Source organism: Chiloscyllium plagiosum, unplaced genomic scaffold (genome assembly GCF_037043375.1).
Source record: "Chiloscyllium plagiosum isolate Xiang-an unplaced genomic scaffold, Cpla_swu_hap1 HiC_scaffold_17, whole genome shotgun sequence".
NCBI classification, from domain to species: Eukaryota; Metazoa; Chordata; class Chondrichthyes; order Orectolobiformes; family Hemiscylliidae; genus Chiloscyllium; species Chiloscyllium plagiosum.
The window spans coordinates 58,913,124-58,938,204 of NW_028270155.1; the positions used below are offsets into that span (position 1 = coordinate 58,913,124).

Here is a 25,081-nt window from a genome sequence, read left to right on the forward strand (position 1 = left end):
AAATCATGTCCCCCACATTGAATGAGCTTCACCCTTGGTTTACAGTATGATTTGTTCTTTGGATTAGAGGCAGATAGTAAAATTCCCTACTGGGTCTCAAGCCAGAGAACAAAAGCTATCTTGTCTTTTAACTTGTACATGAGATGTAAACATCATCATCAAAGAGATTTATTTGCCAGCAGGTCAACACTACACCAACAGTGTGTGGTTATCGGAATACTTTGACTGCAGTAAAGGTGGTTTGTATTGCAACTTTTGTGTAAGGTGATGTTTCACAAGGAAAACTATCAAAGCTTTGAGGACTAATCAGGAGATTAGTTTTGAGAGATAGAAACATAGAAAATAGGAGGGAGAGCAGGACATTTAGCTAATTGAGTCCACTCTGCCATTCAACATGATCAGGGCTGATCCTATATCTAATAGCCATGCTCCTGCTCTCTTCCCACATCCTTTGACACTTTTAACCTCTCGAACTCTATCAATTTCTTTCTTTGAGTATATTCGGTGACTTGGTCACCACAGCCTTCTGTGCTAGAGAATTCCGCAGGGCCATTACCCTTTGAAATTTCTTCTCATCTCAGTGCGAAATGGCCTGACTTTATCCTGAGGTTGTGACTCCTTGTTCTGGAAATATCCTCCCTGTATCCAGCTGGTCTAGCCCTTTCAGAAGTTTATATTAATCCATAAAATCCCACCTCAGTCATTTAAACTCCAGTTAATACAAACACAGTTGACCTAATCTCTCCTTATTGGACAAACCTACCACCTCTGGGCACAGCTTTGTGAACATTTGCTGCATTCCATCTGTGAAACGTTCAATTTTTTTCTCAGGTAGGGAGACTACAACTGCTCACAGTAGCCCAGATGTAGTCTCACAACTCACAGACAACTCGGAGAGTAATAAGGGTATAGAATGCTTTGCCTGCAACGGTAGTAGGTTCGCCAACTTTAAGTATATTTAAGTCATCATTGGACAAGCATATGGACGTACATGGAATAGTGTGGGTTGGATGGGCTTCAGATTGGTATGACAGGTCGGCGCAACATCGAGGGCCGAAGGGCCTGTACTGCACTGTTATGTTCTATAATGTTTTATGTAGATGAAGGTCCTGTACAGCTGAAGGAAGACTTGTAAGCATCCATACTTGAGCCCTCTTGCAATGAAGGCCAACATACTATTTACCTTCCTAACTGTTTGCTACACCTGCATGCTTGTTTTCAGTGACTGGTGTATAAAGCCTCTGATTTCCCAATCTGTTGCTACTTAAATAATACTGTTTTTCCGACCAAAGTGGACAACTTCACACTTACCCACTTTATACTGCATCAGTCATGCATTTGCCCATTCACTCAACTTGTCTTAAACACCTTTACATCTCGCCACTCAATCTGACCCAATATTGTATTGTCGCCAAACTTGGAAACATTACATTTGAAATCCGCATCCAAATTGTTGATGCATGTTGCGAATGTGGTAGACTAGTCAGGAAACTGCTGGGAGTAGTCGAGCGTTGAGCTGAGAATGACATGAATGAGGATGTTAGCAGAGGACAGGCATGGAGAGATTTGTGGAGAAAGTTTCAAATTGCAAGCAATGCTTTGGCCTGTAATTGACTTGAAAAAATTTCAAAACTATGAAAAATGTAGTTGTGGCCATAAGATAACTGGAGTAGCAGATAACCATCAAAAGCCTTAATCAATCACCTGATGTGCTACAAACACGGAATCCACTGGAATCAAATAAAGTCTGCAACGAGATACTGATGAAGTAGTAAACAGAAAATAACTCTGTACACTTTGTTCACTAAAGTGTACAAGAAAACTATCCATCTAAAATTTGAGCCTAATTTCTATAAAAATTGTAAATAGTTTTTAAAACTATATTTTGAAGATGAACTCTGAGTTAGCATTGTTCTGAGTACTGTCAGAAATGGGATTGACAGCTAAATTCTCAGATTGTTGCTTCTGACTGTTTGCATTGGAGAGATTTTTAAGGCATATGTTTAGTGAGAAATGTTAAAGTATATGTTTAGGATTGAATGGTGCCATTGAAGAAGTCTAATTCGTCAAAAATTGTGCTAATACTTACAGACTACCCACTCTGAATTTGCCCAGGTCACATAAATGAACCTATAATTTCTCAGTGGTTAAAAATTCATGTCCAAAGATTATTTATTAGATTTTAAGTTAACAATGTTAGACAATAGATTGTGAAATCTCTGCTGGCTTTATAAAAAAATGATACATTAAGTGTACATTGTTATACTCTAATTGGATTTACCTTAAGCTAATTCTGTATCTAAATGATGACTGCCTTTTCTTGAGAGTATTTAATTTGCTTGTGGGATTGAAAATTTGAAACATAGCAATCATTTATCAACACTTTGTCTTAAGGTGAGTACCTCTAAACTATTTGCATGTCGGTAGATAGCTATGACCTTTCTCCTGATGAGGTAGAAATCTAGTTGCTTGATGAAATTCACTTACTATTTAGATTGCTGGTACAATATAAATGTTACTATATTGCAAACTTGTTGTTCACATTGCAGTGCCATTACTGAGAGTTTGTGAAAGCAAGAGTTGGTTTTCGGTATTTTTCCTTTTGAAATGACTTTGCTCAAAGAAATGAGTGATAATTGCAATTTCATGACTGCTATGAGTAAATGTCTGCATTACAAATGTCATAGGAGTGTAGGTTCCTTACTCTTACTTTGTTGAAAAGGGAGGAACGATATCCCACAGATTTGATACTAACGTTGGAAGTGCTTCCAGGATGAGTTAGGAATTTACAGATCTGTTATAAAACATCTTTTTGAAAATCTGAAATGCTTAAGGATGCTCAAGACACAAGAGATGAAATGTAACTAAATATTAACAATGAATTGAAGAAAAATTGAAGAAAGCTGGGGCTCATTAGTACATGAACAGTAGCAGAAGATTGAAAAAGACCTGATGTTAAAAAGTCAAACACAATCTTAGAAAATAGAAGCCATTACTTTGACATTGAGCAGAAAAGTATTCACGCTTATTGTAAAAGAGAATTGAATATTTAATAAAAATAAGCTAATTTATTGAATTATTTAAGAATGATGATCAAGTGGCTGGGTAGGGTCAATGATTGTGAATTTGAAGGCAGGAAGGAATTGCATCGAAGTTTAAAAATACTTGACTTTGAGGGTGACCCATTTAGCAGTAATAAGGATGGATACAGTTAAAAATGTAAGGGGACAGCATGGCTCAGTGGTTAGCACTACTGCCTCACAGGACCAGGGACTTGGGTTTGACTCCACCCTTGGGCAACTCTTTGTGTGGAGTTTGCACATTCTCCCCGTGTCTGTGGGTTTCTTCTGAGTGCTCTGGGTTCCTCCCACCGTCTAAAGATGTACAAGTTAGGTGGATTAGCCATGCTAGAATTGCCCCGTGGGTGAGTTAGCCATGGGAAATGCAGAGTTACAGGGATAGGTTTGGGTGGGATGCTCTTTGAGGGTTGGTATGGACTTGACAGGCTGAATGGCCTGTTTCCACACTAAGGATTCTATGATTCTATTCTGGATAAAAATCTTCAATTATTTAATATTGAAATTATGTCATAGCTTCTAAATGGATCTATTGATATGAATACATAGAATAGTTGAACATATGTAGAGCTCTGGAACTTACATCTTAAGAAGAGGCACTGCAAAATTTTTGGAAAGTCCATCAAAATGTGTTCAAGACATTAGCCATTCTTTGTGAGTCTATCAATTAATGTAATTTGACCTATTTCCTCAAAACATATTGAGTTTTATGTATTAATGAAAGAATCAATAACCTGGATCTTTGTAGGGAGAGTGTGCTGCATTGGATTAGAACCAATAGACCTTTCTATAAAAAGAAAGATCAAAATGCTCAACTTTGATTAATCATTGGCGCAGTGATATATAGAACTGTTCTGTAAACAGTGACTTCAATAAGGTATCCAAATATAGTCAAATGAATCCTGCAGTGGAAGAAGGTGAGATAAATGGTCTGATTGGGTCTGAAGATATAGGATCGGCACTAGTGAATGAGATGTGTGGCCCTTTTCCTGACTTGTGTTTAAGACGTAGTCTTTAAATAATGGTGAGTGCTGAATAAGTATCCTAGAAATAATACTTTCCATCTATTTATTCTGATCCATCAGAACCTCTGGAATCAGATTTTTATTTTCAAAGAACTTTTTAAACGTGGAGTATTTCCTTACCTTAGAAACACAAATATAAGGAAATTGTTGCATTTAAGTAAAAATAAGATATTTTGCAGTTGCAGTAATTAGGTGTAATCAAAGCATGTATCCCTTTGAGCCAGGATGATTAAGAAAATAATTTGCTTGGGTGACCACTATTATGAGACATGGTATCTTCAGGCACCAAACTACCCTTTGAAGAATTGTTGTGTAGGAAAGTGCAGTAGCCAGTTTGTATGCTGAAAGGTGCCACAGACATCAATGAGACAAATAACCAGATAACTTATTTTAGTGATGCCGATTTTGGAACAAACATTGTTAGGGAATGGAAGAATTCCCTTGTCTCAGTCCCCACTCTGTCTTGAGTAGTGTCATGGGTTCTTTTGCATCTACCTAAGGAATTAGACAAAACATTGATTAAAATCTCAAACAAAAATAAGCATCATTGACATTTCCAGTGGCTCCTTCAATGTTACACTGAGTGTCAGTTTAGATGACATGCTTAAACTTTGGGACATGAACAGTAAAATGATTGGAAAACTCATAACCTTAGGAAAAAAGGAGGTTGCAGTAGTTTAGTGGTGGACTGAGTTATGCTATCCGTGCATAAATTAGAATTGCTCTAAATTGGAATCCTAGGTAGTTGCTGGTACCATTTCATGTGAAGTCAAATATGTGGCATTTCCCAATTTCAGTTAGCTCAGTTGGTTGAATGGCTGGTTTGCAAAGAGCGTGATGTCAGGAGTGTGGGTTCAATTCCCTCACCGGTTGAGGTTGCCATGAAAGACTTCCTCCTTCTCAACCTATCCCTTTACCTGAAACGTGGTGACTCTCCAGTTAAACTACTGCCGGTCATCTCGTTCTCTCGCGCTCTCTCGCTCTTGCTCTTTCACTCTCGCTCATGCTATTGCTCTCACTTGCTCGCTCTCGCTGTGTTTTTCGCTGTCGCTGTCTCTGTCTCTGGCTCTGGCTCTGGCTCTGGATTTCTTGCTCGCTGTCTCACTCTCACTCTGTCTCTTGCTCTCATGAGAGAATAGCCCTACAGTCTTACCAACTTGGCAACCTCTGGAATCAGTCTTTTTTTTTTCAAAAACTTTTATTACCCAGTTACTATTCTTAAATCTCCCTTTTATATCTGTGAAGCTTTACCTCCAGTATAGTTCTCAAACGAATCACTCGCAAGTGAGAATGGAGTAAAAAAGGCATTTGACAGATTGCAGAAGTAATTGGTTTTGGTGCTTTTGCATTTCTTGATGATGTGAGGTGTTTTAGTACATGAGTGACATTAGAGCCAGAAAGATAATTGGCATTCTGTTTGCAGCCCCTTACATCTGAAGTTTGATCAGTGTAGGCTGTTTTAAATCTAATTTAAATTAATGAATGTAACGTGCAAAATATGATCATTCTCAACCTTCATATCCATAACGAATTAAGCATTGATAAAAGTAATTGGAATTTTTGTTCCTCTCCATTGAGATTTAAGTTTTAATTTTGCTTAAATGTCAGCCTGTACCACATTAATATTAATTTAGTTTTTAAAATTTGTTTCAACTTGCAATGCAAATTTCCCTTGGTGATAATTTATATTGATGATGTCAACCTCTTTCTCTTTTTGTTTGTTTCCTTTTGTATAAAATTATCTTCTGAGGGTATGAAGTCTGCCTGGATTGAGTTGTATTCTTTGCTTTCTATTTTCCTTTTTCCCCTCATCACCCCAGTACGGAGCTATTTTCTTGGCATCCTCTTTGGCTGCAGCATTTTCACTCAGTTATTATAACCAGTGCACTGTCGGAAAAATTGTACCACAGTCAATATACTTCAATAGTTTTGCGTTAGTTTCAGCTGATGCCTATATTGCACTCCAGGACTTCTGTTATTTTGGAGCTATGAATCTTATTCCGCCCAGTAGGAGAGGATTCTGTCAGTATTGGTTATATGTTTAAACTGAGCTGCACTTCCCAGATCATAAATGTTTAATGGTTTCAGAACAAGGCCAGGCGTGTTTGCTTTCTCAAATCTTTAAAGTCTTTGCAGCACATTTATTGCCATTTCTCTGAGTACTTTTGAGGCAATCCTCAAATATTTCACAAGCAAAGAAGCTACTTTTCAGGTGGAGTCACTGTTGTAACATAGGAAAAGTAGCAGCTTTTTTTGCACAACACGCTCTGACAATCAACAGTGATATGAAGAAATATTTTCCTTGGGTAATGTTGGTTGAATTTTCTAATTTTATTGAGTCAAAATTTGTCTTTGTTGTACAGGAATAAAGCATTGTAAAATCAATGTGAATAACTGACAAAAAACATTAGGCATTTTGAAAAGAAACTATAAAAGCTGCCAGGAACACTCTGCAAATGCGCTGAATGGTGTATAATGATTATTAGCTTGTGTAAAGCCTTTGTCCAGCCCTGGTGTTCCAGGAGACTATCTTGAATTCTAGCAAGTATAAAATAAGTCGAACATTGAGCTCTTGTACAACAAAGCAAGTCTATAGGTACGAGGTGTAAAAACACTGGGAGAAAGTTATTTTTAAAGTGACACTCTGAAGTATCTTTAAATTGAGCAGAATAATTAACTAGATCTGCAAGCAGTCTTCCAATTATTATTACCACAATTTCCAGGTAAAGCAAAATGGATTTAAAGTTAGTTGAGGCTTCAAATGTTGGAATTATTTTCTTCAGAGAATTGTATATTTTCCATTGTTCAAAGCTGTGGTAGGTAATTTCTTTAATCTGTCAGGAGGCAAGGGATGTAGGAAATGGGGTGAGAAAATGGAGTCGAGGTAGAAGATGGTCATAGAGATCTACAACACAAAAAAAGGGAATGTCTGCTATGTACATGTGAAGATTTGGGAGGGCTAGTAACTGGATGCAAGAATGATGCAATTTCTGCTTTTGTAATGAGAGCAGAAATGGTATCGATACAGTCATCGGTGTATTGGAAAAGGTTAACGGAGGAAATGAGCAATTCAGTACCCGATACGTTCCAGATATCCCACAGAAAATGGCAAACCTGGTACCCACCTGGAGTTTTGCTTAAACACTTTTATTTGGAGGGAATTTTTTTTTGGATTAATTATTGTCACATGTACCTACATATAGTGAAAAGTTTTGTTTTGCGTGCAGTACAATCAGACCATAACATACAGGCATCATAGGGTGATAGAACAGAGTGAGGAATACAGTGTTACGGCCACAAAGAAGTTGCTCAACAAGCAAGATCAACATTAGATTTGAAATTTGAGAGGTCCATTCAGAAGGCTAATAACAGTGGGGAAGAAGCTGTTCTTGAACCTGTGGGTATGTGTGTTTAAGCTTTTATATCTTCTGCCTGACAGAAAAGGTTGGATGAGATTATAACCGGGATGGGGTGGCATTGTTGGCTGCGTTTCCAAGGCAGCGAGAAGTAGATGGTGTCAATGGATGGAAGGTTGGCTGGCTTGCGTGATTGACTGGCCTGTGTTCACATCTTTCTGGAGTTTCTATGGTCCTGAGCAGAGCAGTTGCCATACTCGATGCAACACGTACAATGATGCAGCTATACGTATTCTATCTGGATGCATCAAGTTGTCATAGGAGAAGCTATTCAGTATGACAAAAAGTTCTGTCAGGCAGAAGTGGGTGCTACTGGATGGAGACTGTTGAACCCTGTATATGGAAGAAGACAGCTCCCAAATTGTCTTGGTTAGGTTCGATGTAAAGGAGTTGGGTGGCCAGGGTGAAAGTCAGACAGTTAGGATCAGGAAAATGGAAACTGCAAAACTAGTGAAGAACATTAAAAAAAGCCTTGGAGTTGATGGGAAGAGAGTGGACGTGGGGGAAAAGTAGATTGGAGATTAAAAAATATCATTTCCCAGGGGTAAGAACAGGACAGAATAATGTTTGTGGATCTTGGATTGCAGATAGCAGCTTTGTTTGCGGATTGTGGATTGTATCCCTTGGTTACATGGAAGTAAGACTTTCAGAGAAAATGAAATCACTGACTTCCTCTGAGAGAGGGTCATGGGACCTGAAACATGAACTCTGATTTCTCTTCACAGATCCTGCCAGACTGTTGAGCTTTTCTAGCAACTTCTGTTTTTGTTTCTGATTAATAGATCTGCAGTGCTTTTCTTTTAATGAGAGAATTTGAGTTGGACCATGTCAGGGCATCAGTTTTCTGTGACAACATTCAGAAGTGGGTAAGAGGCTGGAGAGTGGTGCACAGGTGGAACAACAATTCAAAAGGTGGGAGGAAGGGTTTGCTATGCATGGGTGAAGGGTAAGACCCTTGCTAAAGAAGTGGACATTGAAATATATGGTGGGAGAAGAGCTCAATATCATACTGTGCTCCGACACCATTTGACGAGATGTGTATGTTGATGAAGCTGTGGATTTGCTGGGAACCCATTGTTTGGTCACAGAAGGATGAATCAGAAAGGATTGTAAGAAGATGGTGAGGGGTAAGATTGGTCATATGAAAATTAAAGGGAAGAATGATCTGGTGCAACATAGGTTTAAACAACACTTGGATACTGTCATCCTTGATACTTGGAAAGAAAAAGTGCAAAGAATGACATTATCTGCACCCAGTTTTGAGATAGTGAGTTGGTCCTGCTGGAGGGAGGGCTCCAAGGTTGCATGTAATAGCATTGTGTTGTTCAGGATGTGGCAGGAATGGCGGTGCTGTGGTAATGCCACTGGACAAGTAATCCAAAGCCCCAGGTTAAAATTCCGAGGAGAAGGTTTGGATTCCCGTTCTGGCAGATGGTGAAATTGAATTTAAAAACAAAAAAAGGGTTTGGAGTTAAGAAGCTGACTCAATGGGTAATATGAAAACCCATCTTGTCCACTTAAGTCCTTTGAGGAAAGAAATCTGTCAGCCTTACCTGATCTGGTCTACATGTGACTCCAGACCTACAACAATTCAATCGACTCTTAACTGCCCTTGGGCAACACAAAGGGAAATTAGGAATGGACAATAAAAATGCCAATAAATGAAAACAACAAAAAACACACTGGAGCAAGGCATGTTGAATATTTTGGACCTATCTGTAACAATGGGTGCATCTGAAACATGTTGGTTGGGAATTTGATTGAAATCCACGTGACATTGACTGGAATCGGGGATAAATACTGAGGAAAGATGCAGAATTGTGACAGGTGTCTGATCAAACAGGAAGGAAATCAGAAAATGGTGAAGCTGAGCAAGGTCACCTTTCATGAAAACAAGTCTGGCATCACCTGTGAGAGTAGAAACTGAGTTAATGTTACAATACCAATATGGCTCTTTGGAGCTGAAGAGAGAGGTGGAAAAGTCATGGCTTTTATACTCCTTTACTTAACCACATGCTGCATTTCCTTAATTTGAATTGTCAACCCTGACCCCATTTTGACCTCTCTCTTCAGCTTGCATCTGTTGTAATGAAACTCAGCATTGGTCCAAGGAACACCAATACAGCTTTTGATTTGATGCTTGACATTGGGCTCAACAATTCATTATGTAATCTCTGCCCCATTTTATTGGAAGGCAATTATTGGTGACAGTTCTGCTGACTTTTTCTTGAAACATCTTTTGTCATTTCTGACTACTTTTGCCTTGCACCATTGTACTGTTACTCATTTCATCTCCACTCCATTTCACTATGTTATAGATCCTCCTTTATGTTCTTGATGCATAAAGTAGAAAAAGCAGTCAGATTCACTGAGAAAGTAGTCCATCACTGAAAGCACAATTTGAAGACTTGCAGCCAGTAGGTAACTGATCTTGAATTCTTTGTCGGAATTTAGAAAGAAGAGCATTAGCACAATTCTGTATTGGTATTTGCATGATGTACTATTCAATTTTTCTTGAAATGTAAGTGTCTGTTTTTGGCAAAAAACTTGAGCTTGCTCAATAGTAGATAAAATCATCAAATTCGTGTATTACAGTCTCGCCTTGAAGCATGGATGAAGATAGCCTCATTAAAAGACGATTTGTAACTGAAGCTGAATTAGATGAAAGACGCAAACGAAGACAGGAAGAGTGGGAAAAGGTTCGGAAACCTGAAGATCCGGAAGGTACAGTACTGTGTCTGAACAATTGCTATGAACTGAGTCTTGTGGAAACTAAACAGAGTTTGTGGTGTAAGCTTTTAGGAGGACCTTTTAAATATTTGTATTCAGTGAAGGAGAGAAACATTCTGCTTTGGTCCACAAGTGGGAATTCCATGGTTTTGTGGTGGATCAGGAGCTCCTATCCACTGGACCTGCTCCTGAAACAAAGTAGCAATCTTTGGAACCCATTGGCAGTTCAGGGATGAAATTGATTTGTCCCTAACAGGGAAAGGTTGGAAGTGTGCTGAAAGACTGGTGAATGTGAGTGTAGTGCAGTGGCCATCATTAAAGGAAAGATACTCAGTAATCTGAAACATCTGAGGGTGGGTAAATCACCTGGGCTAGATGAACTACGCCTTGGGTTTTGAAGGAGATTGCTGAGGAAATTGGAGAGGCATTGGTGGTGACCTTTCAGGAATCGCTGGAGTCAGGAAAATTCCCAGAGGACTGGACAATGGTTAATGAAAACTTCTGTTTAAGAAAGATGTGAGGTAGAAGACAGGAAACTATAGTCCATTTAGCCTGAGCTTGGTAATTTGTAAGATATTATTATTAAGGATGAGATTGTGGAATACTTGAAAGTGCATGATAAAACAGCACGGTTTTGTCAAGGGACAGGGGGCCATGCATGACAAATCCATTAGAATTCTTTGAGGAGGTAATGAGCAAGTTAGACAAAGGAGAACCAGTGGATATGATCTACTTGGATTTCCAGAATGCCTTTAACAAGGTGTTGCACAGGAGGCTGCTAAATAAGATGAGAGCCCATGATATTAGGGGAAAGGTGCTGGCAAGGATAAAGGATTAGCTAAGTGGCAGATAGCAGAAAATTGAGATGAAGGCATCTTTACAGGATGGCAGCCATGGAGTTACACAGAGGTCAGTGTTGGGACCACAACTATTTACGTTATAAATAGTGAGGGCATTGTTACTAAATTTGCAGATGACAAAGGTAAGTTGGGGGGAGGGGGACGCAGGTAGTGTTGAGGAAGCAGGGAGGTTGCAGAAGGACTTGGATAGGCTAGGAGAGTGGCCAAAGAAGTGACAGATGAATTAGTATGCGGGAAAGTGTGAGGTTATGCACTTTGGTAAGAAGAATAGAGGAGTAGACTATTTAGTAAGAGAAAGGTTTCGGATACATGAATTTCTTTTTAGAATTTAGAATCCCTACAGTTTGAAACAGGCCCTTCGACCCAACAAGTCCACACCGACCCTTTGAAGAGTAACCCACCCAGACCCATTCCCATAACCTGTATTTACGCCTGACTAAATCTCCCTGTTTCTGCGTGGGTTTCCTCTGGGTGCTCCGGTTTCCTCCCACAGTCCAAAGATGTGCAGGTTAGGTCAATTGGCCATGCTAAATTGCCCGTAGTGTCAGATGCAGGGGTAAATGTAGGGGAATGGGTCTGGGTGGGTTACTGTTTGGAGGGTCGGTGTGGACTTGTTGGGCTGAAGGGCCTGTTTCCACGCTGTAGGGAATCTAATCTAATCTAATAACCTACACTATGGGCAATTTAGTATGGCCAATTCACCTAACCTGCACATCTTTTGGATTGTGGTAGAAAACCGGAGCACCAGGAGGAAACCCACGCAGACACTGGGGGAATGTGCAAGCTCCACACAGACACTTGCCCGAGGCTGGAATCGAACCCGGGTTCCTGGTGCTGTGAGACAGCAGTGCTAACCACTGAACCCAATGCACAGGGATTTGGGAGTCCGAGTTCAGAATTCTGCTAACATGCAGGTTCAGTTGGCAGCTACAAAGCAAATGCAATGTTAGCATTAATTTCAAGTGGGCTAGAATACAAGGGAAGGGATGTACTGCTGAGCTGTATAAGGCTCTGGCCAGACCGCATGTGGGCCTCTTATCTAACAGAGGACGTGCTGGTCTTGGTGGGAATCCAGAGGAGGTTTACAAGAATGACCCGAGGGGTGAAGAACTCATCCTGTGAGGAGCAGTTGGGGGCCTGTACTCGATGGAGTTTAGAAGGATGAGGGCAGATATAATTGAAACTTACAGAATACTGAGAAGCCTAGATAGAGTGGACATGGAGAAGATGTTTCCAATAGTAGGAGAGATTAGAACCTGAGCACACAGTTTCATGGTGAAGGCGCAACCCTTTAGAACTGAGGTGAAGAGGAATTTCTTCAGACAGAGGGTGGTTAAGCTATATAACTCATTGCCGTAGTGAGCTGTGAGGTCAAGTCATCGAGTATATTTAAGATTGATAAGTTCTTGATTGTTAAGGGGATCAAAGGTTACAGGTAGAAGGCAGGAGAATGTGATTGAGAAACATGTTAACCATGTTTGAATCGTGGAGCAGAACTGTTGAGCTGAATGGCCTAGTTCTGCATCCACATTGTATGGTCTTCTGATCTTGCTCACAAAAGTTCTTCTAATCTTCCTGACATTGCAAGATATTTTCTGTTTGGCTCAAAGCAGTTCAAACTGAAATGTAGTGGGAATGCATTTTAGTCTTTAGATTTAGGTTACCCATATCTGGTGAAATTGTTTGCATTATTTCTTTGGAGTTTGTGAAGGTAGAGGGGGTTCTTAGTCATGATCTTTCTCTGACACAAAGTCTGCATTTCAAAGACCCAAAGATTTTGAACTCTTGTAAAAAGTCTATCTTCGGACATTGCAACGAGTCAACTCACGTAATCCTTATTTACTGAAGCTAATTGTTTTCACCACTGGGTCTGTTCCCCAGTGCTTGGAGATGACAAATGTATTATACAAGTGCAGTAGGGGTACAGTTGCCACTAGTTCCATTGTCCAGTCAGGCTAACAGAGCTGTTTACAACCTTGGTGTCATGTGTGATGCCAAGTTGAGCTGTCAAACATATGATTTGTTCATCATAAAGTCAACCTGGATCCTTCTCCTTAATGTGATCCAGTTAACCACTTTAAAATATTCAACAAAATTGGCATGGCACTCCTTGGAGTCAGCATGGAACATGAATTTTGTCTGAACCCCTGCAGTAACTCAGGTAGGTACTTGGGCTGATTTCACTATATATTGGGCTGATTTCACTATATATTGGGCTGATTTCACTATATATTGGGCTGATTTCACTATATATTGAGTACAGTCCTTATTTAATTTTTAAAAAGATCTTAGAACCCAACTGAAAGGGTATTCTGACCAGTGCAGTAATACAAACATACTAAAGAAAATGTTTTTCCTCCTTTAAAAACAACAGCCATTAAATTGCAGACTAGGCAGAGTACTGGTTGATTTTATGCAGTCTGTGTGTATTCTGATGTACCTAAATTTGAATCAGAATCTTTAAGATAAGTTTCAGGTGGAACTAATAGTTGGCCATGACACAGTAATAATAGCCGTTATATATATTGAGTCCTTCATGTAACATTTCAGAAAAATGTGATAATTCAAAGCAACACAACAAAACACCTGACCCAAGAATGGAGTACAGTGTCTGGTGAGAAAAAAGCCAACTTAACTAGAAACAAAATACACAAGGTGAAAGTTGAAATGAATATTGAAGATGAAAAAGCCCACATTTCAAGTGGGTCTCTTCATCAAATCTCTTCTTTCAAGTGTATTTTTGGATGCTTTGCATTTTTACCATCTTCCATGTTAATTTGGATTTGTATCCCTTTTTTTAAAATCACAAATAAAATGTTTTTTTAAACTGCATCGCTACAATTTTAACAGATTTATTTAATAGTTGTGCTGACTTTCAGTATTTAACTATGTTGCCCTTTAAATACTAAAGAAAGGTATGACTTAAAACGTGGTGAGATAGTTTTACCATTTTAACTTCTGAAGGTTTAGAGTTTAAGCAAATACTTGTGATCTTAATCTTTAATTTTCCCCAGCACTACTGTACAAAATGATAGCAATCTTCAATTATAATGCCATTTTTTCTGTGTAGCTCTAAATGGTATGCTCAGAACCTTTTTCCCCAATAAAGCATTCTGGTGACCTCACAGTTTTCTGGAAAATGCTCAAAAATCCAGCTTTTCGACTTTCTAAAGGTCCCTGCCCTTTAACCCACCTCTTATGTTCAAACAGGGTTTCAGCACCTAATTACCTGAATTTTATCCTCCAAGTCTTTGAAGATGCCAGAGCTATGAAATATGAGCCAGGTATTGCAAGTTAATATCCATTTGCTGTCATTGACTGAATGAGTTATTTATTGTCATATAATTGAGAAAGATACATTGTAAAGTGTTTTGTTGCCACAATGCATCACCATTTTGAGTTATAAAAATAAGTTAAAAAGGTGGGAGAAAGTGAGGACTGCAGATGCTGGGCATCAGAGCGGAAAAATGTGTTGCTGGAAAAGCGCAGCAGGTCAGGCAGCATCCAAGGAGCAGGAGAATCGACATTTCGGGCATAAGCCCTTCTTCAGGAATCGGGTTTGATCCCAGCTTCAGGTGACTGTCTGTCTGTCTGTCTATGTAGAGTTTGCACGTTCTCCCCATGTCTGCGTGAGTTTCCTCCGGGTGCTCTGGTTTCATCCCACAGTTCAGATCTGCAAGTTTGGTAAATTGTCCATGCTAAATTGCCTGTAGTGTTCAGTGATGTGTAGGTTAGGTAGATGCATTAGTTAGGGGAAATGTAGAGTAATAGGGTAGGGGAATCGGTCTGGGTGGAATACTCTTTGGAGGGTTGCTGTGGACCCTGTTGGGCCAAATGGCCTGTTTCCACATTGTAGGGATTCTATCAAATCACTTAAATAGAGTTCATCTGCTGTACAAGGGGTCTTCCAACACGGCTCCACAGCTCCTGCAAGGTGTCCTGCACCTCAAGGAGTCCCTGCTCCAGGTACAGCAATAATGGCCCTGCCAAGAGTCCACAGTTCAAGGTTTCAGGGCTGCCAGGAATCCCCTCTCTAGGCACCGCGTCCACTGCAGTGACCTGTTGCCACTACAAGTTGTTCCCGCTCCAGTCGCTGCTGCTGACAACCCGCTGCTACCAAAAATGGATTCTCCGGGCATCACCGCCTCCGCAGCTGAAGACCTGCTACAGGTGATGACCCGCCAAGTCCACGCTTCAGGCCTACCGCAGCCAGAAATTCCCACGCTAGGTGCTGCCACTAATGCAGCCGAAGACCCACCAAGTCTACGACTCCCCTGCTCTGGGCGCTGCCACCAATTCAGCTGAAGATGCACCGACTCCACGGGTCCCTGCCTGGGAACTGCCACCAGTGACGCTGAAGATGCACCAAGTCCACAAGTCGCCTGCTCTGAGCACTGCCACCAGTGACGCTGAAGATGCACCGAGTCCATGAGTCCTCTGCTCTGGGCGGCACCACCAATGCAGCTGAAGACCCACCTAGTCCACGAGTCCTCTGCTCTGGGTGGCACCACCAATGCAGCTGAAGACCCACCGAGTCCACAAGTCCCCTGCTCTGGGCGCTGCCATTAGTGCAGTCGAAGACGCACTGAGTCAATAAGTCCACGTTTCGGACCTACCGTGCCCAGGAGTCATTGCTTTGGGTATTGCCACAACTGGAGCTGACACCGCTCCACTTTTCCCATGATGTCAAAAGATGAAGAAAAGAAAAAAAAGAAGCAAGAGAAAAGGACAGCGAGAGGAGGATGTGGCTGGCTTGGAGTGATTGGCCTCAGGAGCAGGCACCATCATCTTTCCCCTGCCCAGCCCAAGTTGTTGCTGTCCATCTAACCACACTGTACTAAATGATTGATTGACTGACTTCATGGCAGTTTCACTGAAAATTACCCTCTGCTGCAAAGTGTCATGGTAGAAATTGCCACATGGGTCAGGCTTCATTAACTTTACCAGTACCCAGTGCTTTATATCGATACATGTCAGTCATTTTAGCTGGAACCCCAAATCTACTACTTGCCTATATACCAGGCAAAGAAGGAAGAAGTTCGAGCCTTGTACAAGTCAGTTTGCAGATGGAAAAGACAAAATCCGGAGAAAACCCATATTTTAACCCCTTTTTGACTTTTTTTAAACAAATTTCCTCCCAATCATCATTAGGAAGTTACTTTTAGGGGAGCTGTATCTATATAAATGTAGCTTAAATCAGATGGTAAAATTGGATCCAGTTATTGTGCCTCATGACAGCATTGTAATCAAACTAATAACAAATTAATGGCTTCATAGGGAATTATTTATTTAACTTGTACTAATAGCCATAAGTTTAAAAATTATTTGTGGATGCTTTGGAATTTTGAAATGAGCCTGGATTTTACCACTAAATGCTATTTACCACTGACTTTATAATAACAAAGTTCCTGCAGGCCCTGGAGCCATCAGGAAGGTTGATCAACTGCTCAATTTAAGAAATTGAATGGACTGCAAATCAGAAAGTGACAAATGCTGAGTATCCTTCACTTGTTAATTAATTTACAGATGTTGAAATCAACACTGGGAAATTAGCGTCCAAGGAAGAAGCAGAGATATTATAAACAAACTTAAAGTACTTTATAATGCTAAAAATCCTGGAATTTTAAAATCCTGTTGGGGGGAATGTGACTCCAGACTTAAACTTTAGTTTTTAGGACAGAAAAGTTGTTAGATTGTAGTTTGTACCTGGTTTTAAGTTACTCTTTATTCAACAGGGTTGAATTTTCTAGTGTTTTTTGCAGAGGAAGTAATGTATAAAAAAAAGAAAATTCATGTCATACCAAGAATTCTATGTTACTTTCATTAGTGAAGATTTGGAGGTGCTGGTGTTGGACTGGGGTGTACAAAGTTAAAAATCACACAAAACCAGGTTATACTCCAACAGGTTTAATTGGAAGCATTAGCTTTCAGAGTGCTGCTCCTTCATCAGGTGGGTGGCGCTCTGAAAGCTAGTGCTTCCAATTAAACCTGTTGGACTATAACTTGGTGTTGTGTGATTTTTAACTTCATTAGTGAAGACTGGAATAGTGCAACCCATGGAAATGCAGACGGTCACTGACAGCAAGTGTGCCGGAAGTTAGTCAGTTTTACAAGATAATATTGCTGACACCGACAGTCGTACCGTCATTACAATTGCAAATTTTGCGCTATTAAATATTATCCAAAACTTGAACTGAGATGGATTTACAATTCGCTTTATAAACCTATTTTATTTATAGTTTCTATATTTCTATATGACCTGAAAAAAACATATTTGACTACTAGGTATCTTTTTAAGATTTAAATCAACCTTACATAATATGAATAAAGCAGTTACATAAGATAAACCACTCTCCACAGATTGACTGTTTTTTTATAGAATTGTTTAGGCCAGTATGTAAGAACATTGATTAAAAAATTGCAACCTGTTACAAAATTGTTGCTTGGTTTATTTCACCATCTTTTAACATGCTTTTTGACTCTTAGAACATAGAACAATACAGCACAGAACAGGCCCTTCGGCCCACGATGTTGTGCCGAACATTTTGTCCTAGCTTAAGCACCCATCCATGTACCTATCCAATTGCCGCTTAAAGGTCACCAAAGATTCTGACTCTACCACTCCCACAGGTAGCGCATTCCATGCCCCCACCACTCTCTGGGTAAAGAACCCACCCCTGACATCTCCCCTATACCTTCCACCCTTCACCTTAAATTTATGTCCCCTTGTAACACTCTGTTGTACCCGGGGAAAAAGTTTCTGACTGTCTACTCTATCTATTCCTCTGATCATCTTATAAACCTCTATCAAGTCACCCCTCATCCTTCACCGTTCCAATGAGAAAAGGCCTAGCACTCTCAACCTATCCTCGTACGACCTATTCTCCATTCCAGGCAACATCCTGGTAAATCTTCTCTGCACCCTCTCCAAAGCTTCCACATCTTTCCTAAAGTGAGGCGACCAGAACTGCACACAGTCCTCCAAATGTGGCCTAACCAAAGTCCTGTACAGTTGCAACATCACTTCACGACTCTTGAATTCAATCCCTCTGCTAATGAACGCTAATACACCATAGGCCTTCTTGCAAACTCTATCCACCTGAGTGGCAACTTTCAAAGACCTATGAACATAGACCCCAAGATCCCTCTGTTCCTCCACCTCACTAAGAACCCTACCGTTAACCCTGTATTCCGCATTCTTATTTGTCTTTCCAAAATGGACAACCTCACACTTGGCAGGGTTGAACTCCATCTGCCACTCCTCAGCCCAGCTCTGCATCATATCCAAGTCCCTTTGCAGCCGACAAGAGCCCTCCTCACTATCCACAACTCCACCAATCTTCGTATCATCTGCAAATTTACTGACCCACCCTTCGACTCCCTCATCCAAGTCATTAATAAAAATTACGAACAGCAGAGGACCCAGCACTGATCCCTGCGGAACTCCATTTGTAACTGGGCTCCAGGCTGAATATTTGCCATCTACCACCACTCTCTGACTTCGACCGGTTAGCCAGTTTTCTATCCAATTGGCCAAATTTCCCTCTATCCCATGCCTCCTGACTTTCCGCATAAGCCTACCATGGGGAACCTTATGCTTCACAGCGCCAGAGACCCGGGTTCAATTCCCGCCTCATGTGACTGACTGTGTGGAGTTTGCACATTCTCCCCGTGTCTGCGTGGGTTTCCTCCGGGCGCTCCGGTTTCCTCCCACAGTCCAAAAATGTGCAGGTCAGGTGAATTGGCCATGCTAAATTGCCCGTAGTGTTAGGTGAATGGGGTAAATGTAGGGGAATGGGTCTGGGTGGGTGCGCTTCGGCGGGTCGGTGTGGACTTGTTGGGCCGAAGGGCCTGTTTCCACACTGTAAAGTAATCTAATCTAATCTAATCTAATCTAATCTAATCTAATCTAAATGCCTTACTAAAATCCATGTATACTACATCCACTGCTCTACCCTCATCCACATGCTTGGTCACCTCCTCAAAGAATTCAATCAGACTTGTAAGGCAAGACCTACCCTTCACAAATCCGTGCTGGCTGTCCCTAATCAAGCAGTGCCTTTCCAGATACTCATAAATCCTATCCCTCAGTACCCTTTCCATTACTTTACCTACCACCGAAGTAAGACTAACTGGCCTGTAATTCCCGGGGTTATCCCTATTCCCTTTTTTGAACAGGGGCACAACATTCGCCACTCTCCAGTCCCCTGGTGCCACCCCTGTTGACAGTGAAGATGAAAAGATCATTGCCAACGGTACTGCAATTTCCTCTCTTGCTTCCCACATATCCCATCAGGCCCGGGGGACTTGTCTATCCTCAAGTTGTTCAAAATGTCCAACACATCTTCCTTCCTAACATGTATCTCCTCCAGCCTACCAGTCCGTTTCACACTCTCCTCTTCAACAATACGGTTCCTCTCATTCGTAAATACTGAAGAAAAGTACTAATTCAAGACCTCTCCTATCTCTTCCGACTCAATACACAGTCTCCCACTACTGTCCTTGATTGGACCTACCCTCGTTCTTGTCATTCTCATGTTTCTCACATACGCATAAAATGCCTTTGGGTTATCCTTGATCCTATCCGCCAGAGATTTTTCATGCCCTCTCTTGGCTCTCCTAATCCCTTTCTTCAGGTCCCTTCTGGCTATCCTGTATCCCTCCACTGCTCTGTCTGAACCCTGTTTCCTCAACCTTATGTAAGCCTCCTTCTTCCTCTTTACAAGACATTCAACCTCCCTCGTCAACCAAGGTTCCCTCACACGACCATTTCTTTCCTGCCTGACCGGTACATACATATCAAGGACACGTCGTATCTGTTCCTTGAAAAAAGTTCCACATTTCCACGACATCCTTCCCCGACAGCCTATGCTCCCAACTTATGCTCCTCAGATCCTGTCTTACAGCATCGTAATTACCCTTCCCCCAGTTGTAAAACCTACCCTGTTGCACGCACCTATCTCTCTCCATAACCAAGTTGAAAGTCACAGAATTGTGGTCACCATCACCAAAATGTTCACCCACTAACAAGCCCATCACTTGTCCCGGTTCATTACCGAATACCAAATCCAAAATGGCCTCCCCTCTGGTCGGACAATCTACATACTGTGTTAGAAAAGCTTCCTGGACACACTGCACAAACACCGCCCCATCCAATCTACTTGATCTAAAGAGCTTCCAATCAATATTTGGGAAGTTGAAATCGCCCATGACTACTACCCTGTGGCTTCTGCACCTTTCCAAAATCTGTTTCCCAATCTGTTTCTCCACATCTCTGCTGCTATTGGGGGGTCTATAGTAAACACCCAACAAGGTGACTGCACCTTTCCTATTTCTGACTTCAACCCATACTACCTCTAAAGGCAGATCCCCCTCGAACTGCCTTTCTGCAGCCGTTATACCATTTCTAATTAGCAACGCCACCCCCCCTCCTTTTTTACCACCCTCCCTAATCCTACTGAAACATCTGTAACCAGGAACCTCCAACAACCATTCCTGTCCCTCTTATTTTATAATTTTAAAAGCATTTACAGTTTGGGCATCTAATTGAACTGCACTATTAGTGATTTACTTTGCAACATCAGTTTTTCTTAAGTTGCAGTCAAACAGCAAGTGAAACCAATCAGTCCTCTTTTACTAATGTATGCAGCATTACCCCCAAGTTTGGTGGCTACCCTGTCAATCAGATTTGTATTAGCTTCCAGCTATGCCCTGAGGAGCACATGAGTTACTCCTGAATTTTTAAGTACAAAGCTGACATCGTACTGGCTCCAATGTTCATGGGCAGGTAGTTGTTGCAAAGAGGGATCGGGGCCACTATGTTCCTGCAAAGTTTCAATATTGTTGTCTTTCATCCCCCAACTAGCAGCCAGCCAGATTGACAACCTGACTAACAGCAAGAGGCTGAACCTGGGAAAGGCTGATGACACTCCATGGTAATCAGGAGAGATCAAAGGCGTGAGGTCTTTCCATGCTTGTGTGAGCCAAGATTGCAAAATTGCTACAGTTGTGTGAAAGATCTGTGCTAAACTCTAAGTAATGTGCTCTAAGTCCACCACCAAACATTTGGCAAAGCCTAGTAATTGGCAGAGAATGATGGAAAGATTCCTGGGTTGGGAGACTGTTGGAGCCTGGCACTGAAGGGGAATGATGGTGGATTGGGGTGGAAGTTCAGCTGCTTGGCCATTGGGATGGTGATGCTGGGGCATTTGGCCAATTACAGCAATAAAGAGAAGCTGTGTTTGACAGATGTGAGGCTAAAGTTTTGCTTAAGGAGCAGGCGAAGCATTCTAGTTCTCTCTGGCCTGTTAGTGACAATCATCTGCTGGAACCAACAGCTCCGTTTTCATTAACACTGAAAATGCTGGAAATGTTCAGCAGATCTGGCAGCATTTATGAAATGGTGGGGGTGGGGGGCAATTGAAGAAACATTTCTAGAATTATGAAATAAGCTCCTATATGCTGCTGACAGATCAGTTGCTTTTCTCCAGGTAGGAAGAATTTGCTGCCCTATACACACTGACCTTCTAAGTGTCCTTTTCCACTACCAACACTCCCATTCCTGACCCTCATTCAGGTGACTGCTATTCATTCCAAAAGTCCGTACCTTGCCTAATCATGGGCACTAACTGGGGGAAACTGGTGGTAATTTTCAAAAGAAGGTTTATTTTTCCCATGTTTGACCTGTTGTGATGAAACTGATATCCAGAGTGAATTTTAAGGAGTTCTAAGTCTTCTCCCTCCTTACTGTACACCATAACGCTGAGCGCTCTGGTGGGTCTTTCCTGTTGTCATGCCTCACCTGGATGACTCTCAGGCTTGGGATGATAAGTGGCAGGTTTACGTTCACACCAGAAGTATGTCAGGCACAAAACCATCCCAAGATGAGAGAGTTCCGTCTCCTTTGAGTGGTATTACTATCACTGAATCAATCACAATCAACATTCTTGAGGTTCCCATTGACCAGAAACTAAACTGGACCAGCCATATAAATACTCTGGCTACTAGAGTGGTCATAGTTGGGAGTCTGCATCATTTTAGTCACCTGTGTCCCCAAGCCCTGCCCACTGTTTACAAGGTAAAGATGTCAGAAGTAGGAAAGAATTTATTTCTCTTGCTTGGTTCAGTCCAATACCAACAAAACTGGAGTTTGACAGCATCCAGGACAAAGCAGCCTGCTTAATCAACATCCCATCTATCACCTTAATCATTCACTAATTTCTCAACCAGTGCACAATGGCTGCAGTGTATACTATCTATAAGATCCACTGCTGCAACTTACTGACTCTGTTTCCAAATCTATAACCTCTATAACTGGAAGAACAGGGACAACAGATACATGGAAACACCACCTGCAAATTCCTCTCAGTAAGTCTCTCAACATTTTGACGTGGAACTGGCTGTTGTTCACAGTCTCTGGTTCAAATCCCTTGACTTCATTTACATCTTGGGTGTAATTTCATGACACTGACTGCGATGGTTCAAGAATGCAGCAGTTAGCAGTATCTGCTGGGTTTGCTAGTAGTGCTCAAATGGAGAAAGGAACCCAGGTACAATGATGTTGCTGAAAGATGTTACTTCTATGAAAATGACTGTCAGGTTGCTGTTTGACTTGTCTATTGAACTGCTCTCCCAATTTTAGCCAAGATTCCCAGATATCAGTGAGGACATTGCAGGGTTGACTGAGAGTAGCTGCACATTTGTCATGTCTGAATCATCTATCTGCTTTTACTTGTATCATAGCTTTCTCTTATCTGCTTTAATACAACTTGATTTGGCCATTTCTCAGGGCAATTATAGTCAACTACTCTGCTGTGGGTTTGGCATCATGTAGCTCAGCTGGTTTCCTTCCCTCAATGATATTAGTAAAATAGACAGGTTTCTAAGACGGTTCAGTAGTTTAATCCTACAGACACGGGTTTTTTTATTTCAGATTTAGTTAACTAACTCAATATATTTACCCTTTGAGATTTGAATTCCAGATTACTAGTTCAGTAACCACTGTACTGTCATGTCTGAAAGAGTAATGTCATTGCTTGTGCTTTGTACACCTAGTAACTTTGTTGTTTGAGAAGAGAGCTGTTTGAAAGTGGGTTATGTTGTTTATGGTGGAGGTAACAATCATGCCTTCGCAAGTGAACAGCTATCATTCACAGAACATCATTCTCAGAAATCATTGGTTTGAACCCATGATGTTTTTATGATGTCAGTAATGACATTCATCAAAAGTTATAAATGGACTGTTCACTGTTTTAAGAGTAATTGTCTCATACAGTTTTTCTAATTCTGTGCCAGGATAAATAGTAGCCCCTGTTCCCTACTCTTCTGGGTTACTAAAACTATGTAGGATGCAGGAAAAAAATGTGTATTTGACAGTTTGCAATATATTGCAACTGAAGAGCTGTGGTTAATAATGCTATAATGTTGATGTGGGCTGATGGATGCTGTCACAAGAAGTTGTGTGAACGAATCGGTTATGTTTCACAGCTTCTTCTCCAACGTTAAGTAAATAAAACATAAAAGAATTGAAGATAAATCTTAACCACAAAGGAGCAGAAAATATCTTTGTTCTCTCTAGGCTTGACTATTCAAACTTATTCTTGGCTAACCATGGTTGACTGTCTAATATTGAGGTCAATCATAATTCTGCTGCCTTTCCTAATGTGCACCAGATTCAATTCAGTCTATGCTTGGTTGCCTACCTTGGCTCCAGTTAAACAAGCTTTGATTTTAAAATAATCTTTTTTTTTCAAATCTGACTGTGGCCCCATTCCTGTTTCTCTATAATCTCAATTTCCACAATCTTTTGAGATACCTGCATTCCTCCAACTCTGCTCTCTTGAGCAACCCCAATTTTAATTGTATTGACAATGACAGCTGCCCTTTCAATGGTTTAGCAACTCTGTGATCAAGAACAATTGAACTGCTCCCCAGACTTTACTCTCTCCAAACAACCTATATTTTATTGTTTGTATATACTGCATGTGTAGGAGGGGATTTATAAGGGGATTATAGTTTAACTAAGTAATTACATAATTTCCTTCCTTCTAATCTAAGTTAGAAAAACTGTGAAGTTAAAAGAGGAAAATAAACCTGTTTTACTAATAATGATCACATAACTACTGTTTTATTTTTGCAAAAACATATCTGTGCTGTCTGACTCTTATGACTGCATGATTCAGTGATATCCTTTTAAAGCAAGGAAATCTGATATGCTAACAAGGCTTGGCCTATATGTGACTCCAAGCTCATAGCAATAGGATCGATTCTCAGTTGTACCCTGTGCCTGACGAAGTCACTGAAAAGGCTGGCTTAAGGATAGAGGGACTTGGAGATATTAAAAATTATTTTCTTCTAGCTCCCTCTTCAGTCCACTCTTATCTTTCTTTCCTTTCCCTAACTCCATGGTGCCAGGCTTTCTTAAATCACATTTTACACATTTTGAAAAATCAGCACAAAAAATAGACCATATATATAAAGTAAGTTTCCAGGCATATTGCAGTTCCTTCCATCCCGATTTTTCTGAATTTCCAGGTTTTGTCGACAAATCATAACTGAATAAAGGCTTTTAAAACTTTGTTTTTGTAGCATTTCTATAACTCCTTTCATGACATCAGAACTTTCAGCATATGAGCAATGTTTTCTCAGTATTTTTTTGCTGAGTGCACCTCCAAACTCCAGAAGCAGAAGTGCCTATTGACGTGAGTGAATGCAGCCGTGCAGCTTAGAAGGAACATTGCATGATGGACACTCTTGTTGTGTACACCACAGACAATTTGTGCGCAGTGAGCTCCCACAAATAGCAAAAACAATGAGATAATCAGTTGTAACCAGTGGTGGAGTAAATGATGTGGGGAACTGCTCTGATCTTTGAATTGTGCCATGGGATCTTTTACAATGACATAAAAGGACAGATGAGCCTTATTATGCATGCTTTTTCTAATAGCAGTAGTTGTGAAGTGTACTCACCTTCT

General features: G+C 40.8%; 1 protein-coding gene across 1 annotated transcript in view; it reads left to right on the top strand.

The window, feature by feature from the left end:
- The first annotated feature begins 9,830 nt into the window (after window positions 1–9,830).
- Window positions 9,831–25,081, top strand: part of psme3ip1 (proteasome activator subunit 3 interacting protein 1) — a 73,121-nt gene continuing 57,870 nt past the window's right edge. The window contains exons 1-2 of the mRNA XM_043707145.2: window positions 9,831–9,939; window positions 10,114–10,242. Coding sequence (XP_043563080.2) covers window positions 10,128–10,242 — 115 coding nt within the window. The 5' untranslated portion in view covers window positions 9,831–9,939; window positions 10,114–10,127. The remainder of the gene's footprint in view (window positions 9,940–10,113; window positions 10,243–25,081) is intronic.